The sequence below is a fragment of the Colletes latitarsis genome, chromosome 1, assembly GCF_051014445.1.
Source record: "Colletes latitarsis isolate SP2378_abdomen chromosome 1, iyColLati1, whole genome shotgun sequence".
Lineage (NCBI taxonomy): Eukaryota > Metazoa > Arthropoda > Insecta > Hymenoptera > Colletidae > Colletes > Colletes latitarsis.
This window is the reverse complement of record NC_135134.1, coordinates 43,762,238-43,783,336: the sequence shown is the minus strand read 5'-3', so window position 1 is coordinate 43,783,336 and position 21,099 is coordinate 43,762,238. Positions and strand designations below refer to the sequence as shown.

Sequence of the window (21,099 nt, the reverse complement as noted above, 5' to 3'; positions counted from 1 at the left end):
TTGCCATAGGCAGTGCCTTGGACAAGATAAGAAAATTTCCCTCAAAACAGTTTGTCACTTGTACTGATGCACTTAATGTTGTATTTACTCCCTGTTATTCCAATACTTTACGTACAATATGTACAGGACATCGAAAAGAAATTAGTTTTTGACTTCATTCTGAACCAAAATACTAGTCTAGCAAAAGTAGCCAGTTGTAATTCTCTACATACATTTCGTAAAGTTCCTGCACAAGATTTCACTTCAGATGAAAATAATACTCCTTACATGTAGATGGGTGTTTCCCTATTTATCTACATACATTTAAAACCACAAACTGATATTATTAAAAGAATAAAAATATTTGGTATAAATAAAAAACTTCTTACTACCGTCATTTAAAATAATTTGAAGTTTTACATCTCCTATATTTTATCAAATGACGTACGAGTGTATATAATTGTGTGAAAATTACCTTTATCTCATTCAAGAATTCGTCCGTTAAGTGTTAAGGCGTATGAAAAAACAATATAAAATTTAATAAAAATACTATCAACAGGCAAAGCAATAAATCCACAAACTAGCCATCATTCTTTTGCGTACAAAATTTAATTCGTAGTTTGATATTACACGATTAGGCGCATATCCAAAATTGTAACGTTCGGTTCTAAATACGTTTAATGAAACAGATCTAATTCTAACACATACGTGCCCTATAGAAAAGGTTCTTCGCTAACGTAAACGTAAACATTGAGTCGCATCTGCGTCTTCAATAAATCTATCAGCCATAATTATGTTACACTCTGATAACATTTATGTATCTTGTTAAGTACACGTTTTCGACATCGTGTTTATAGGACTTGTTTTACTTCATTTTACCTCCCCAACCATCTGTCTTAAGGAAACCATCTTTTTCTGGGACACTCTGCATATTTCCCTGCAATGCTTAGACCAGAATACCGCCTAACTGAAATATCTGAAGTTTCGTAACACAAACTGTAAGCCTTGAGCTTGTAGACCGCATAAACAAGGATAATTGTTTGTGAAGTCCATTTGTGTGACAGGGACGATTATGCGTATATAACCATGTCTGAAGACCACGTGTTAACATCACTTAAATTAGAAATACGATTCTTACTCGATCATCGAAGTTAATTCCAGGAGGACTTTTGGGAACTCGACTGTCTCGTTGTTTCTCTACGTTATTTGTAACTCCTTTTAATGTTTTTTAATATGAACTTTCGTTCAATTTAATTATAACTATCATAGCAGTCACAACAGTCAGTTTTAAAAATGGGGTACGTAATGAATTATACCTCGCATCTGGATTGAACTCAAATTGGTTGCTCGAAGAAGACTAAATGAGGTACACCGAGAATGAAAGGAACAAAGAGAAAGTCACGCATTACATGATCATTTTGGCTGAAACTTCAAAATGATATCACAAGCGTATCATTGCGTCAACCACTAATACAGTGTTTCCCAACCTTTTTTGATATGAAATTTTCGTAATTTTACGATTACGTTGACTTTATTATTTATGTATAATACACTTACGGTTTGCATCTTTTTTACATTTCATCTTTCACCCCTGTCGTTTGTTTTGATCCGTTCATTATTGTTTCCTTACTCATTATTTTTTCATACTTAGTTATCTTTTTCCTAAATAATTGTTTTTTGTTTTGCAAGAGTTTGTATTCCTAAAGAGAACCGAAAACAACTGGTCGAAACGTCACGTCGTTTCTGTTTAATAAAGTGTGCCATTTGGCACGTTGCCCACTATAGCTCAAGTATAGTACACTCAGCAACTTATCAAGTAATACATTCGGCAAACAAAAATTCTGAAGGTTTTCCTTTATAATGTATTTATTGAAATTTACAAGTGAATTATTTAAATTACTCTGAAATAACCTGACATGGAAACAAACTTTAAATCAATTCTGTTTTTAGCTCGTATCCCTAGAAAACTTTGCATTCATTTTACATAGTATTAATTAAGTATACCAATTGATTATCTTTATACTAACACAAGGACATGGATGCATGTGACTTATCATCTTATCATCTCTTTCAGACTTGGGAAAATTTCATTTGTAAACTAACTTTTATCTACGTTTCATTCATAAATTCATTGGTAAATTAGAATATATTAACGAATTTTTTAAACCAATATTTAGACATGCAAAACCATAGACAGGAGCTAGTTTACGAGCGAATCTAATATTTTCATTCGTTATTCAAGAAACAAAAACGCCCGGACTCTGATCTCCCTAACACTTAAATCATATTTATGATTACAAATAAGGGCAGCTGACGTACTGAAAGATTGGAGAGTAAAAGTTGAAGAATTTTTCTTCGAAACGCCAAAAGTCAGTTGTAGGAGAAGGAAGTTGAGAACGTCGCTACCTACGCCAATGCAACAAGGGGATACCAGAATATGGTACTTCGTAGGGTGGTGCTTTCAGTCAAACTGCTAAGAGACTCTCTAGGACGATGATGGATGCTCGTCTTTCCGGAGGACGCCATACGAACCCGAGCAGGGGCATTCCTGAGCAACGGAAACGCGCGTCTACGGTCATCAGATCTCTATATGTATTTTGTTACGCGCGGACCAATCGAAGAGATTTATTCACGACAATGTCTGGATGAGAAACGTAACGATCAACGTCGATTGCAATGCTCGTAAAAAGCTCCTGCAAGCCCAATGTGTTCGGTACAATTCGAAAACTGCCTCTTGAATAAATAGAAACATCGTCGAGGGGAATTGCCTTGTTTCGAACGATACGCGTTTGGCACGCTGAATGCCATGCTGGTCACCGGTGACTGACACTACGAACTTGCAATAAACAAACACCAATATTTATAAACTTTCGGATAACAGTTCTTTAATTAGAAATACTACAGAATATTTTCCTCATGCAATCGTAATTGCTATTTTAAAAAACTTCTAAAGAACTGTTTTGGTAATAAATGTACCGAGGTGTGTTAAAATATTTTGTTATTCTCATTAAACACTGTCATCTCTTTTTATTGTGGAGTGTGGATGAAAACGTCGAAATTGTATAAAATCTTAAATCGGTGGGTTTTTTCAATTTGAAGAAAAGATGTTAGATAGTATTATACGTAATAGAAATTCATAAAATAAAAAAAAATTTAAATAATAAATAAATCAAGAGTGCCACAAAAATCAATAGATCGGGACAATAAATTCGACTTTCTTTTTCTTCAAAATAAATAAAAATTATTTTGTTCGAAATAAACAATAATGCAAATTGATGTTCATGCATGGCAACTATTAATCTTTCGATATGTTTGCGATAAAACATTATAAAACATAGTTACAGATATTTATTCACATTTTAGCGATTACTTCCACATTGTATTATTTAAAATAACATGAAAAATAAATGTATATGTATGTGTTAGTATCCTTGAAGGGGATAGCATATTTCTTCTTTTCTACAGGTGTCTGAATATCTGAGCAACGTTAAGTGTTTCATCTTTGCTATCTAATTTATAACACTCTCATCCAATGCATCTACCTGCCTTCGCGAACTACGCCACTCTAACTTGCAGTTATACTCTGTTGATTCAACTCCTATGCAGTAGGTATGAATCTGGCCTAACTGTTCCTGTCCATCATAAATCTAAATTTCGCGACTCTTTCTCCTGTGCTGGTATACACATTAACTATAGCTTGCTACCTGTCTCCATTCGATATGTGTTCTCTTATTTCATCCTTTGCAGTATAATTATTTTCCCAATTTGATATTAAAAGCGAACGGAAACTGAAGTTCACTTTTAAAACGATTTCTCTTTGATATTCAGTCGCTTGAACGACATGTGGCTCAGTTCATACTCTTTCTTCGTGGCATGCTATCACCAATCGCACGATAGAGCAACTCAAACCTTCTAACACATCTATTCAAAACATGACTAATCTAAATGCTATGGAATAACAGCACTGTCTGTCAGAAATGCATTTCGATAGATGTAACCTACGTGTGAGTGTCTATAATATAAGAATAATACTTGCTTGCAACATTTATTACAATATTTACTAAATACGTGTCATTGCACTTTGAAAATTAATACCAATGCATACAACCATTTTCCATATTTTATTTAAACGATGTACAGAAACATATTAATAAACGAAAACATGCTAAATAGATTGGGTTGTTCTGCATATTCTACTACGTATTTCTACATGACATTTAAACAGCAAATATAAAATATCAATATCATATGTTGAAGTTTATTCTCAAAATGCAATCATACGTATTTAATGAATAATAATTTACTTCATTTATAATCCATTGTAAATTATCTTCTACAGTGAAAAACGCGAACAGAATTCTCGTTTGCATTTTTGAAAACATAAAATATCCCTCATTGAAGTAGCTTCAATTTCTTGATGTTTAAGATTCTTTTGGTACAATTTTATTTTTAAATATAAAAAGGGAATATAAAAAAATGTAGAAAATACAGTTACGACTATTAAAGGGTTAAAAAAAAGTCTACGCTTACATTCGCTATAATCTGTCAAAGGTAGATTGATTTCAAATACAGTCGGATTTAAAAAACGAAAAGAATAATAATGATACGCAGACACGCTCACGGTAGCAGTTATTGGGGCAACTAGCACCCTTAGTCCGTGTTCCTAAAGTCGAGTATCTCTCGCGAGATCTCGCAGAATCGAGCTGCATCGACCGGGGAAAGGTGCAGAATGCGCGGCAGATACGGAATCATCGAGAATCTTTTTTTATCGGTCCAGGCCCCTTTCAGTAACCCAGTTCTCGCGCCGGCTAATGGACTTTTGCTCTTCCCCGCGGAGCATCGCGAATTTACCGAGACCAGTTGGCTTGGCACTGCCGCGAGAGAGAAATGCAGAAAGGAGCGGAGACACGACGACGTTGCCGTCGCGGCTTCGGAGCCGCACAACGCAGCTTGCAACGAGAGAGACGGAGAGAGAAAGAGAGAAGAGAGTTTCAGGGCGACGGTGTTTCATGCTGTGGCAAATTCATATCGACCATAACGGGAGCGCGGCGAATAGCGGCGCACGTTCGGTAACGAGGGACTTGCATTAGTCAGGAATTCGAGTCGCAGCATGCACTCGCCCGTTTCGCGAACTTCACAAAACCCTTTACGTTCGCTATGTCTGCTCTCGACCACCTAGACGCTACCGTACTCTAATTTGCGAAAGTAAATCTCTAGAATAGTTTTTTACGCGTTCCGCCAAAAAGTATGCCAACTCTGGACCGAACTAAACGTACAAACGTACTTGTCAGAAAGGAGTTTTCTCGTGGACTTCGATGGGACCGTAAAATTAACGAAGTTATGGCTATGTAAGGAACGTGATGGCCAACGGCAACGTTATAGGGATGCAAAATTTTAAAAGTGTTTACCAGAACGATGCCCATGACATTTTAAAATCTACTTGAATATTTTAGGTGCACATTCAGTACATTTATGATCATAGTTCGTACTAAAATCAACCCTAAATTTTAATTTTTTATCTTTCTGTAGGACCTTGATATTAAAGAAGACAGAGTGGCCAGAATCATGGACACCGTGAAACGCCTTTTTTAAAAAAAGTGACTATGTATAAGAGTATGTGGTGCAGCCAATTGTAATTTCCTTTCGCCTAAAAAATTTTTAGATTACACTAAAACATGTATAAATAAACCTTGTAAATTCGACTGCAAAAGGTGTCACAGTTTATTTGCAAAAAATTCCTTCAGAAAGTGAGGACGTATTTCATACTATAATAGAATACCCCCTTAAATGAAATTGGCAATACTATACAAAAAGCATTTAATAATATAGATATCAACATTAAAGGAGTAGTACAATATATTCACTATAAAGAGAATAGCAAAAATCAAGGAACACTCTTCAAACAGAACATCACATGATATTACGATTATGGTTTGTAAATCAATGTGTGAATGGCACACTACAAGATCAGAAATTTGATAAGAGAAAGCAAAATACGAAATATGGAACAGAACAGATATGAAAAATGAAATCAAAACAGTCTTCGAACAGACAGAAATTCAACGGTAATATTCTAAGAATTCTAGAGAGTATGAACAAATAAAACTTGAACAGAACTTATTTAAAAGAACTTATAAAAAATTATTTAAAAGGGTATTTATGGTAGACAAAATGTTAAGAACCGCTGCTCTAAATCACCCTAAGTTTCGTAACGGTACAAAACATGGCACCAGTTCGATTCGAAGATAAAAAAAAAGCGCAACTGCGTATCGCGCTCGCATCGTTGCACTCGAGAAAAATCATATCCATAAATCATAGCCCCGGCAGATCGTACGCGAACTAACAACGACGTCGAGGAACGTTTCCGCGCTTCGTGAGTCAACTCGTTGAACATTTTATCGGACGCATTTTTGTTCCCGGTAGCGGCAAAAAGGATCGGTCGCTCGCGACCGAGTCGCCAAAACAACACCGACGCGGATTTTGCTGAGAACGCAAAACGTGGATTCGCCTGTTTCAGCGACGCAATAGGCCATGTCCGATTGAAAAAATTACCGGGAATTGAAAAGTCGGAACGATTACAAATTTTTTCGCCGCGATACCGCAAATAATAAAGGCTTCGGGAGATAACGAACGCGCGTCGAGAGATCTTCGGCGTGACCTATCGACACCGGCGTTCGTACGCGCATTCGGTATGCGCATACAGGGGGAAAAGAGAGGAGAGCAACGTGCAGAGCCACGCGACGGACGAGGACGAACGATCGCGATCGGGAGAGCATGCACGGTGGGAGGACGATGCTCGCCGGAGGAGAAAGGGATTCGTGGCTTGGGCGTCGAGGGACGAGGGGCCGAGGCCGCGAGGGGTGGCAGAAGCAGATGCTCATCGGGCCCCTGCTGTAAATGTAGATTACGCTCATCCTTGATCTGTGTGCGGCCGTGTGCGTGAGCGACGCACTTTGGACTTGGCCTTTCCTAAGGAGAGAGAATCGAAAAGTCTCATAGCCGGCCAACGGGAAACGCCTCCCTGATTTACTTACAGAGGAGAACCTGACTTCCGGGAGACGTTCGCTCGGCACAAGCTCCGAGGAAATGTAAGACCGACCGACCGATAAATACGGCTTTCGAGGGACTCGCTAACGAGCTGTTGAACATCTCGAATGCTGCAAAAATTCGACCTATGTAAGAGAAAATCGGATTCTACGCTGCGTGCTCGATGAAACGCATCGATGCACGGCGGACCCCAAACCCCAAGAACGTATCTTGTTTATGTGAAACGAATCGAAACCCTATTGGATGTAAAAATTAGTTGGACTATGCAGAGTATTCGGCCACCCCTGGGAAAAATTTTAATGGAAGATTCTAGAGGCCAAGATAAGACTAAAGTCAAGAATATCAATTTCTTGATTGAGGCTTCGTTAAAAAATTATTAAAAAATTAAATTACAAAATTTCAAATCTTTCTGGAAAAATTATTTTCGATTGCAGGAGTCGATTACAATCATTTTTGGTTAATAAATGTATCCCTGAAATCCTACGCACATTCGAAAAACAAATTTGAGTCGGTAGACAATTTTTCGACAAAATTAAAAAATTTCAAATCGTTCTAGAAAAATTATTTTTGGTTGCAGGGGTCGATTACAATCATTTTTGGTCATTACACGTACCCCCGAAATCCTACGCATTTTCGAGAAAAAAATTCCTTACCGAAAATCTAATTTGAGGCCAGAAATGTTTGCCCAAATTTTCATGCGAATCTTTAAAACGTCATAACTCCTGAACGGATTGGACGATTTTAATGTTTAAAAAAGCAAACTACGCGTATTTTGATGGAGAATATGTATAAATTCCAAAAATATTCGAAAAGTTGCTCCTTGACCTCGCAAAATGAGAAAAACCACATAAAAATGGTTCAATTTTCAAACAGCCATAACTCTTACAATAGTGAATATATTTCAATGAAACTTTTTTCTAAAGTAAGGCTTATGGGTACCTACAAAAAAGTATTAGACAACTTTTCTGTACAGCGTTAAACAAATTTATTAAAAATGAAAAACGAATTTTTAAGGAAAATCGACAAGGGGGTAGGTGCCTAAATTTTTCGACGAAAAAAAAAATTTTTAATTAATTCTGAAAAAATTATTTTCGACTGGAGGGATCAAATAGACTAATTTTTGGTGAATAGACATACCCCCGAAATTCTACGCATTTTCGAGAAAAAAATTCGAGTAAGTGCCTAAATTATTCGGCGAAATTTAAAAGTTTCAAATCATTCTAGAAAAATTATTTTCAGTTGCAGGGGTCAACTACAATCATTTTTGGTGAATAGACACACCCTCGAAATCCTAGGCACTTTCGAGAAAAAAATTCGTCTAGGCGGACAAATTTTATTAATAATAAATGTTTAACAATAATTTTGTTAATAACTTTTTAACGAAGCCTAAATCAACAAATTGGTATTCTTGATTTTCGTCTTATTTTGGCGTCTATTCTTCAGTTCATTGAAATTTGTTTTTACCGTGTCTCTATTATTACAATTAATAGTTATAATGTTCAAAGCATCAGTTCTCAACCTTTCTTGCCTGTTCCTGCTTTCTGTTTTATGTTAGATATTTCCCCCTTCCCTCGTCAAAAATTGTCTAATTAAAAATCCACCGGTTATAGTTGTACCACTACCACATTTAATGAATCCACTGATCCATCTATCGGATTCGAAGCGAATTTCCATACGCGGAGCCATTGCGATTCCGAAGTCGTGTGCGAGGCGCGTGTACAACTAAGAAACGAAACGAGTGAGAGGGCCACAGGAAGAGAGGGATGTATAGTGGGAGTAAGAAAAAATAGAGAGTGTAAGAGAGAAAGAGAGAGAGCAAGAGGCAGGTGCATCACGGTGACACTCCCTCGATAATTCTTCCAGAAAGGGAGAAGGCAGTAAGAGGGAGAAAGACGGAATTACGGGCCGAAGTGATCGAGGGAGAAGGAGAGAAGGAGAGCTAAGCCACGAGAGTGTTGTGTCTGAGAGCTCGTTTATGGTTGTTCGGTTAAACTCTCGCTCCGGGGAACGAGAGAGTTTCAGAAATGGCGGTCCGGGGTCAGATCGAATCGAAAAGGTAATCTCTACCGATACCTGGAAGTCGCAAAACTCATTCGCCACTGTTCGGCAATCGAACTGACATCGTGTCCAGCGCTGAGATTCTGATCCGTTGCCCATCTTGAGTGAGAACCAAAGTTATCAGATTAAAGTTAATACAACAAATTAACATTCCCAAATAGTCGAAATAGGATATATATTGGGTCACCGATTTAGTTCAAATTTTACACAATGGAAAATTTGGCCCTCCTGTTTATGAAGATACAAGATTCTATGAACGAACAATGATTTTTTTAATTATTCAGAAATGTTTATTTCGAAGGCGAAAAAACATTTTCCTCGAGATCACAAGTTTCACATATTTTTCACAGTTTTATCCGTCAGAAAAGTCATGGCTTTGGATTTCTGGGGATTTTAAAGGAATACTACCGACTGACTATCTTCCCTAAAAGTCAGATTGAATGATGCAATTCACAAAAAAGACCAGGCTAATACACAAAAAGATCATTTTTTACAAGTGGCTTATTTGTCAGATTTGGCACCCTGAGACTTTCACCTGTGCCCAAAAATGAAAACATTTCTCAATGGTCGACGATTTTCATCAAGGGATGATAGATACCGTAAAGAGTTATTCGGAAGACCTTCAAGAAATGGATTTTTGTGATAGTATAAGAGCTTCAGAAGTTAAAAGATATTAAAATACAAATGCAATTTAAAACTCAAAATAGTATGTTTTCATTTTCAAGCCGCAGACTTTTCAAATGATCCTCGTACACTGCGCAGGGTTAAATGAACAACTTTGGAAGAATTCTTGGACAAATTCGTTGGAACACAGAGAAACACCGTTTCGAGAAAGAGAACAACGTGCAGAGAAATTTTTATCGATCGTTTGCTTCGCTGTTTTTCGCAGCCAACGAGCGATAACACCGTGTTCGATTCATGAATCAACTTTTTTCACCCATCGTTTTTGTCCGCGTCACGTATAATTTCGTCGATCGACAGGAGATAATTAATGCGGCGGTCGTGGAACTATTTACGCAATGTTTTACCGCGCCAAGGTTTCCCGAAACAAACTCACTCCGCTTCAGGTAGATTTACTCGTGAGTCACCCAACTGATAATTTTAGATCGGATCGGCCATTGGGATCAGCGCTGTTTTCGCGAGCGTTGCGCGTGGTTTCCGTGATCGTTTTCCTAACGATGTCGCGGAAAGGGTTTAAAGAATTAAAAAAAGACTGTCTTTGATCACCGAGAACCTTCGCGGTACAGGACGGGGAACGCATTCGAAAGGAAGAAAATATTTCTGGAGAACGCGAGCGTCACGGTTAGTTCGTATTTTTAGAATACCCTTGTGCTTGAACGATCGCGCCCTGACCCTTGAGAGATTTAACGATGAACGCTGACACGCGTGCTGGTGGATTCGTTCAATTAGAACAAACAAAATCTATATACAATTCGATTGCAATTGTCCCTCGAAGTAAAGTGGTTTTCAAGTACGCAGTTTTTTCGAGGCCTTCGAAGACATTGCAACTTTGGAGATCAAGTAGGGGGAGTTTCCCTGAAGTATGAAACGCTATGCTGTGCGTTATTTCGCATAAACAATAGTAGGAATAGAATAAACAATGATCAAGTTTCACCATGTTCTAGTCGCGCGTACGCAGCTAAAAAAATCAGTTGATTGTTGCGTCTAATTAGAAGCTATCGTACAAATTATAAACTACTATAGCTCTCGAATTTTTGTAATGAAAAAACGCGTGAATGGTATCATTATATCTTTTGGTAAGTACTTTTTTAATTACTGAGCAATAAAACCGGTCGTTCAGATGACAATAACTGGATATTTTACCCTAGCAAACAAATATCAGTACAAGATGGAATTAGAAAAGATATTTTTTATATCTACGACCTTTATTGACTTTAAGTGACTATGATCATTTAATTCGACAGAATGTGAGGAAAATATGTAGTTCCCTTTGTTTAATCAAATTAATCCAAAATATGCAACTCCTCGAATACTTCAATTTTGCCTAATAACTTTTTTTGTATCACCGCTAGTTTTAAAAATATTCACTCACTCTGTACAATTCGATAATATTTTCTTTTCTCTAATTTATTTGATCGTAAAAGTGCAGTAATAACACATATATTAGGTATCGGAAAAGGTTCGTACGGATTAACACTACAAACTTCAAACAATCACAATTTTTTTGCAATATAATTTTATTCGACAAAATAGTCATTGCTTAATGCTACAACCTATTTTCAAAGTTCTATTATACAAGCTTGTACATTCCAGTAATGTGAAAGTTTTGAGACTCTTTTGCGAAAAATAAGTTAAGATTTGAACTACAGGGAAGATGCGGTAAAACTTTCCATCCGATATCCTCTATCCGTCAGAAGTTTATTCACATAATTCTTCATCCCTGATGACGAATCGACGCCTTGAAAATTACTCGTCTTCTAACGTTTCGTTACTTTTTTTTTTTTAAATCGTTTTGAATCATTTCTGTGCTATCCTTTCATTCACTGAATCGTCCTCGCAAACACTACAAGTTGGTCTTGCTGCGGCTGTTGGCTGAATTACCAAGTTTAAACTCATGAAACAAAAAGAAACGCATTTTTATTGTTTTCGCTCGCCATCTTTATCTTTGTATAGAGGAGGCAACATCGAAATAAATAAAAAATGGGAAATCAATTGAGACACTAAACAGTCTAAACCTTCCATTGATACTAGTATTGTCACACTGTTCTTCATAAATCATAGTAGAAAATTGCAGCGAATTCAACTCTGATAGAAAACCGCACGAAATTTTTTCGGTACCTAATACAGTATAAAATATAGCCTCTGGTCGACAGTAAGTTATCGTAGTTAAATTTTTGGAGAATCAACAATTATACATTTTCAGAGATGTTTTCCTCGATAACGAAAGGCCATAAAAAATATTTTATTCTATATTTTCTATTTCATGAAAAAATCATTCCTCTCCGTAGAGTACTATAATTCCTGAGATATCCTGCATAATCGGAGGATTTCTACAATTTACAAACTAAACTATTATGGGTTACGTCCGACTTGAGATATCAACTTTATAATTTATATATGAAAATATTAAAATTATATCACCAGACATTGAGTACACATGAAGTAATATAATTGAATGTATTAAATCGTTTCGTTGAACTATACATATCTATGCGACGTCCAGAAAACTCACACGCGAATTTAAAGTGACTGTGAAAGCGTTGAAGAAGTATTCTAATCTGGCAGTTTTGTCATAACTTTGAGTGTCAAAAATATGCACCTAAATGATTTTATTAAAATTCGTAAAAGTAACAGAGCTATAATCACTTTGTTGCGCAGGTGTCAAGTTTAGGACATTCAATTCTACTCCTACGTGATTTCGATTTAATAGATCTTTCTATTTTTTGGTCAGCTTTGTTTGCACTAGTGTGTGGATAAAGGAACTTTCACAGTGGCAGCGTCCATTATGTTATGGTATTGGTACAGGTGTTCACACCTTCTAAAATATTTGGAGAAAAACGGTATATGGTTATTTTCGTTGTAAAATTGATTGAAACTTGTAATTGTTTTTAGATTGAAAATAAATTCTTTTAACGAAATAGAGTATGGTAAAAAAAAGATGAATATTTGCATGTTTTTTCTTGTGTAAAATCGTCCCAATTTTTTTTTTTTTTTCTTAAGGAACTTAGAACTTTTCAATGACTTCAAAAGTGAGGAAACCACGTACTTCGAGGGGCAACTGTAATATGATTAAGATAAGACTAGATCGAATCGTGTTTATATTACACTATTAGTTCAAGCAAAGAACGTCGTCCCAAGAAAAACATATAGATTGCCCAGTTTATTACAACCGTAAAATCTAAAGAAAAAGAGTTACATTCATTAAACATGCGAAAGAAAGCCTGAGCTGCACGTTAGAGAATGTTTTAAAAGATATTATATGATAACTAATTTTAAACTATACATAATGGTGAAACATATTTTTGTAAATTATTGCTTCATTTATATTAGGTCGTTCCATAAGTTCGTGCCGAATTTGGTACTAGAATTTAAAGCAATATTTCAAACATACCATTGAATTTTATGAAAAACCATAAATCCCTTTCTCGTTCAATAACTCCCGCCCATTTTATCGACAAAGCTGTTATACCATCGCTATAAAACTTCTTTGATTTTCCATTAAAATGTTATTCAATACTGTTTTTAATTCATTGATATTTTCAAATTCGTTACCCACTAAAAGTAATAATCGAATGATGCAATATTTGTAGAACAAAGTAATTGTGACAGAATCTCTCAACCAAATTCACATAATTTTTTGTTATCTCCTGCCACATATTGTTGCACTTTGTTTCTAATCAATTAATCCTGGAAGTTTTTAAAAAATCTAAAATTTAATGAAAATCTATTGAAATGAAGTATAATTTAAATAAATACAAAAGCGAACAAATTTCATGAAATACGTATTTTTAATATATCCAAAATGGAAATGAATAAATTTGTATAAATCAGCGATTCTCAACGGAAGTGATATGTCACTTGAAAAAATTGATAAATTTGTATAAACTGATGCATAAATATTTCAAAAAATTTTCGTGCTTAAACTGCAACGAAGATTTAGGCAGGCTGGGGACACACGAGCGTTGGAATAATACACATTCATATATCTATCTTCCTTGTTTTAAATTCGTAAAATAAGAACAACCGAACGATCGTGTTTTTAAAAATCGCTCACCTGTAATCAGGCCACAACTTTTAAAAAGGGAAACTGAGAACCAGTTTTCGAAACTCCAAACTTTTCGAGTTTCGACGAGCTTCGGGACACAAATAATTCCTCAAAGCACGTTGTTTAATAATTATCATTTATTTTCACGTATGTGAAATATTTGAAGGTTATTTAAGAAGGGATGACTTAACACTTAATCGATTTTTATAATTAATGAATAGGGCCAAGTGTCATAACGGATAAATTTTCTGAACTTCTAAATCAGTTGATGGTGAAAATGAACGAAAACGATCCTAGCAATATCACGGGGTAAAGAGTCACGTCTCTGGAGGAGTTGTATTATACTTCAACAGTGAGAATAACCCAAGAGAAAACTTCCTTACGCCAACTTACAACTAGAGTTTGTCAGGACTCCTATACCCGTTCCTTTACGACTCAGATTACGATGAGAGAGCTAGTTATTCCGAATACCCCCTGGCAGTGATGCGCCAGAGGGGAGAAGAGGGAGTCCTGTTCGTGAACTTCGAATCAAGGAGGAAATATTGCATTTTTAAATATTTTGAATTTTTAAATAGAAATTTCCTACTTCCTATATTTTTATTTGAGTGCGATACCAGCTCTATCAGCTCTGTAATAACACCATTCTTCGTTTTCTTTCTGAATTTTCTATTTCAGTTTCAGTTATTTCCCTCCTTTCTACTCTTTTAACTCCTCCTCCTTCCCCTCATCTTCCCTTTTCCCCTTAACTCTCCCTTAAATAGAAATGCAAAAACCTCAATTATACGAGCTAAAAGGATATGCTAAATAATGAACATTAGATAAATTTTATTGAAGTTTCCTATCGATATAAAAATATATACATGAATGAATGACTTCTTTATGGCTGTACAGCTATAGCATCGTATCGACAGAAATATATTGTAAATGATTTTGATAATCTGTAGGACTCCCTTTTTTTGTTACGAATCGAAGAATTTGATCTGACAAGCTATTGATGAATTTCTGGAAAATTTCTTCCCCGATTGTGTTACATGCCGCGATTATCGTATTGTTTAATTTTTAAACATTACAAAAATATAAATGCAGACAGATACCACTTTACAATCTGCAAAATAACGATCTGCAATCATCGACGCATTAAAAATTCTATATTCCATTTAAGAAAACGTAGCAGAATAACTAATTACGCTAGATTATGTCTCCCCTGAAACCACTTATGTAAATCCTGACTGAACCATTTTTTATACAAAAGGTAGTTCACAAGTAATTCACATTTATAGATTTAAAATCGAACACTCTGTATAATGAAAATTGATGACATTGAATTTGTGATAAAATTCGATAAGGGAATAGGAAGATATTGACATATTTTACGTGTATATATATTGTGCTCTGAATTTTGTCATACTTAGTAGTATTTCGTCAAAGAATTATATTTTTGGTATGGTAACTTCTACGTGTGGGGTACAGGTGGCATAAAATTTATGGGAATAAAAAGAGAAATAAAATTTTCTTTTGTTTAAAACGTCGTCTATTAATAACGAGGAACTCTGATACGTTTAAAACTAATACCGGGAAAGTTTTTAAACTACATTGGCAGCTTTTCGTGATATAGTTTGCCCATCGCCGCGTACAATAGACTGCGTACAGTACAGTGTTTCCACTGAAAGTGGCAATCGTTCAAATTAACCGGCCGAAACGAGCGAAGAATTAATCGGATTGTTGGCAATTGGCGACTGCCTCGACGGAACAATTGACGCTTAACGAACCTGATACGTGCCGTTCAAACATCGGAATATAAATGAGTAAGGCGACGATCGATCTCAAACAAACGGACATGTATTTTCGAATTTGCCACGGATCTCCCCAAACATCGCGTAAAACTCGACACGAATCGTGTATCTAATCGCCGATTAAATACAAGACACGCGCAACCATCAATATTAAACATAACACGATCCAATGTGGAAGAATTTATTGGCCCGATGAAATCCGAATAAGCCTAATCTTTTTACTTGACGATACAAAGACAAGTATTTCTCCAACTTTTTAAAGCACAAAATTTAATACGTTTATTGCCACGGGAGTTATTGGCGATCAGCATTTTAAACTTACAATATGCCTCTAAAACGCTTATAACAAGTGAATTTGAATATTTGTAAATTTCTGAATAGTATATACATTTGGAATACTGCAAAATAACAAGTATACCATCGAACTATCAAACAATAATTTTGATTAAACACGTTCATAACAAACTAAAAGAAGTTTTTCTACAAAATCTTTCATCACATATGCATCGATCTAATACGTGAAATTTGTGCATCTGCGTACAAGTGTCAGTGATTAATAATAATTGATATAATTGAAATACTATGAAATAATAATGTATTTGGAATATTCTTCCGAATGGCACCTACCTATGACCGATCGACATGAAATTTGGGATGGGGGGAATAAATACCAAATATACAATTTTAGTTTTGGGAATTAAATATTTTCCAAGAAATTTTTTAGTATCTCGAAAATTATTAAATTCCCGAAACTAAAATTTTATATTTGGCATTCAATGCCTCTCTTCTCTAACCTCTCCAAATTTGTTATTATAATATAAATTACATTAGGTTACGAGTGTATTTGTTCAAGCATAGATTAAAGAAAGGGAAGGACCTTCTTTTTTTACATACTAAAATAAATATTATTTTCTATTTACTAATGTTTCCCCAATGAACTAAATCGTTTCTGAAATCTTACTGTTGTTTTCTCTTTTTTTTGAGATTTTTAGATAACTTTAATATGTTTAAAATAAACTAGATTTTATAAAAACTATAGTTTCAAGTAAATATAACTTTTAACAAAATGGACCTCATATCTTAGCAAAAAATCGCAGTGATTTTTAATATTGCAATTTGAAGATAAATTTTTTTGTAAATAGATCTTGAAATGTTTACGATTTTGCAATTTTTATATAAAAGAATGTCTATAATTATATTAGTTTTAAAGGAAGCTAATATTTATAAATAAACATATCTTGTTTCTATATTAATACTAAGATATTCTAAGCGACGATATTTTTCTGAAATTAATAAAATTTAAAATGCCGTTCAAAAATGAAGTTGTTTTCTTAATGGAATTAAAATATTCAAATATTTTGTTGAAGATATTGTCAGTGATATTTTTTAAAAATAACGTGGTTTCGATTAAAAATATCTATAAATCCGACCCGAGTATCAAAAACCTTAATTGACCCTAATTTCACTAATATTTATTTTATCGAATCTTACTATAATTGCTTATTATTGCATGTAATGATTGATGCAAGAAAATGTATCCATACTATCTTAGATGTAACAAAAGACACTTGGATCCAACTTCCAAATGATTATGGGTATTCTATTGTACCAACTGAAAGTCGAATCATGCCTATATTTTATAATTCATGTATTCAACATTATCACGTTAATAAACATAAATGAAGCTCAATACGTCAATTTTATACTTCCACATCCCAAATTAAAAATAATGAATATAATATATTACATATACTTTGTTTACCTTCTAGAATCCATAATAACAAGAATATTAGAAAAATAATTTTCACGTTCAAAAACAATTGTGTATATACACTTAAACCGTTTAAAAACACTTTGAAAACACTTTAAAAACACTAAATGGTTTATAAAAAACACTTTGAAGCTTAGAAAGTTGAACGTTAATGTAATTAAATTAATAAAATCCTTTACTAATTTATCTTCGTATGCGTATTTGTGTGATAAGAAAATAATTGAAACTACAGTTGTTCCACGAAATACGCAGGGGTTCGGGACACCCACGTACCGCGTAACTGAAAATCCACGTAATTCTGAGACCATCCCTATTTCCTCCCACCATAATACAATACAGATTACAAGAAAATCATATGTGTATTTATTACATTTTATGAAAATATATGGTAATTGTAGTTTGTCACATCTCTAATCCTTCTTCCACATTTTGTTTTAATTTTAATGAATGTATCATTAAGGAATCTATATCGTAAAAAAAGTTGTAAAAAATCGTAATTTGTAATGGCGAAAGAACCGCAACCACGGAAAACGCGGCGACTACGAAAGTCGTAAAAAAACTGTGTACAATCAAACCTGCGTACTTCGAAAGACAACTGTACTATGAACATGAAGAAATAAAAAATAATTTTGCTTGACCGAGACGAGATTCAGTTTGAACCGAACGACTCCATCGTTTTGCAAACAGCACGGTTGTATGAACAACCGACACTAGAATTACCTCCTCGACTATAATATCAAATAATTTCGCTGTATCACGGCGAACAATATTGGCAAAAGCTTATCGAAGATAAATTAAAACTCAACAGTGTCGCACATCGCTAGATAACATCGTTTTTTGAAAACAGATAAGAATATTTGACCGCGGTTAACGTATACATAAGCATCGGTAATTTACTCGAGCGAGAAACAAGCAGACACGTGCCGAAATTGACGTGCCCGGGGGTTGTGAGAAATTGAGAACCACTTTCGGTACGGTTCTACGACACGCAGCGGTTACGGCGCATCGCTCCACGGAGAGCAATTTCTCTCTCTTTCTTTCTCTCCCCCTCTTAATCGAGCAGGTGTATGAAAAGAATAAAAATAAAGAAAAAAAGCACAGCAGTCCCTTCCCTCCAAATCTCCCGAAGCTATCCGCCGAGAAAAAGACTCGGATTTATGATCTGAATTACGTTCGAGCGATTAACCTCTAACGATTCCTCCAGCGGCGTCGTGAAGACACGTGGTACGCAGCGATCGGAGCACGCCCAATCGCGAACCAACTTTTAACTCGGAATCTCGCGAGATTCACGGACCACAGAACATACGTGACAATGTATAATAACCGAGCAGAGACTTTTTCTCGGTATCAGCCGTCGCGGGCACGTCAGAACAGTCAACCGGACGCTGTTGCACATGACAGCAACGAGTCGTCTCTGGTGTGTGTTTAGGTTATGTCGTCGATATTTTTCAACGCCGAGTACGCCAGTCGGACAAAACTCAAGCGACCGAGAAAGAAAGAACGTATACGGGATGCAAGAAGCCCAAGGAAGAACATATCTCTCCCGGGGGTTAGTTCACTACGACGGGGCAGCACTGTCCAAAGCACTGACAAGCAAACCAAAACACAAACGGACCGAGTTGGTCGAGAGATACGTCCGGCGCGATTCTCGAGAAAATCGAGGGCTCGATCGACCGACGCACAACACCCAGATCTCCGCTTAACCCTTGCAGTAGGTACTTGTTGACACAGGGAACACACCAGAGCGATGCTCGCGTGATTTAATGCACGGTGCTTCTTTGCAACGAGTAGCACTAGACACAAGAGACACTCTGTGTCGCTCTATTTTTCACACGACGCGCACGCACAGCACAAGATTTAGGTGACCCTGGCTCGGGGAAGGGACTGTTTCATGGCTGACGGCACTCACCGGGCTGCTTGTTGGCGATCTTATTGAAGCAGTTTTGAAAGACCTCGTAGAGATGCATCGGCTCATCGTCGCTGGCCGCCATGTTTTCACGAGACGAGAAAACGAGTGGATGTCCGTGGTTGAGACGAGTGGGCACGGTTTCGCGGTGCGGCCGCGCGTGGAGCCACCCTCCTCCCGGAACGGTCACGCACACTACTGAACCACGCCGCCTCACCGACGCGGCTCTTATAGTCCAAGAGTGGCGCCATCTGCCCCCAACGAATCGCGCCACCATCGCTACGCGGCTGCTTTGAATCTTACTCTTTCTTACTTTAACTGAAAACAGATTTAGACAAGTCTAGTAATTGAATAAAACAAGTTACTCAAATAGTTAAATTTACTCGAAATCCATTTCGTTGGATTTTCCTGGTCTAAGATGAATTTATAATTCTTTTACAATTTTTTAATTCTATTAAAACGTAAAACATTCGACTCTTTTTTGGAAATCGGTATGGTTATCGTAAAACGTACCGTAAAACATTAAAATGTATTATATACTTCATTATATACACAATATATTGTATTGTACCATTTTCATTTTAATCAATTTTACTTATTCACAATTTCTAAATATTTATTTCTTAATTAGTTCTGTGACTGAGACCGCTTTGCACAACATTATTCTAAAATATTTGTGATATGTTTTTAATTATTATGGTTATGCAGGTATGCAATGTATAAGATTTCGTTTAATTTTTTCTTTTCCAGAGAAAACAAAGAAAAAGGTTATTTTATGTTTTTATATAAAACTTAATTCTTCCTAAGGTTAAAAAATTACAGAAGGTTATCATCATTATCCATGGACTGAATATACGCAAACTTGAATCAAACTTCAAAATGAGAACATTGTTCTTAAATGTGAGATTTCATTGAAATTCACTTAGTCATTTAGACGCAATCATGTTAATAACATACATACGTACACACGTACATAGACACAGTAAAAAAATGTCTTTCTTTTCAATAGTACAAATCTAATCAGGGGGTCTTAATACGTGTATTACCGTAAAAACAATTTGCGAAATTTGTAAATTTTTTTTTCATTATACTTTCCTTATATGTACTTACATAAATCAGAAATGCTTGGAAATTCCAGCTGTTTCAAATGCAAGATGGAAAGGTTAACATTCGCCTTCTTTCTCGACTCCCCGAAGCTGCTGAAGCGCCAGAGCACACGTACATGTGACTGTGCATTAGTGTATGTAAGTGGAGGTGCAGTTTCCTCATGACACTGATCTGCTGTCTGGTAACACTGTGGTCGAGTAATCATTCCCCACCATTCACTAGTATGTAGCTAACTAAACCTATCAACTTATTTCTTTGGTTAAGTTTATTAATATTAAAAATGTCATTGCATTGAATTCGTGCCTTATTTTTGTTCGACAATAAATTAAAAGAATTTTTCAACATTCTGAGCATACTGAAGTATTTTGTACTATCTTAATTCTAGAACTTTCAAAAGACTACCTGAAGCTTCCAATAAATTTCTTCTACTTGTTCCTTTCCTAACCCAAATACACTTTGTTTTATTTAGTTCCTCAATTTCTAGTAAAATCTCAACGTATTTTTGATAATACTGTCCAGTGCCGCACGATGGCGTTGTTTGTCTATTTCTCGTAATTACGAAAGTTCGATTGTACTGATCCAGACACATTTTTATACGCTAAACCGTTTAATAGTAAGTAGCGATTCGCCGCTCGAATCAATTACGATACGTGTTTGAACTAGCCTAGTCCAACTAAGACTACATACTTATAAAATTTGTCTGTATTGGAAC

General features: G+C 35.7%; 1 protein-coding gene across 1 annotated transcript in view; it reads right to left on the bottom strand.

Moving 5' to 3' along the window:
* Positions 1-19,539, bottom strand: part of LOC143342147 (protein daughterless-like) — a 252,889-nt gene extending 233,350 nt beyond the window's left edge. The window contains exon 1 of the mRNA XM_076765713.1: positions 19,284-19,539. Coding sequence (XP_076621828.1) covers positions 19,284-19,365 — 82 coding nt within the window. The 5' untranslated portion in view covers positions 19,366-19,539. The remainder of the gene's footprint in view (positions 1-19,283) is intronic.
* Positions 19,540-21,099: the final 1,560 nt, after the last annotated feature.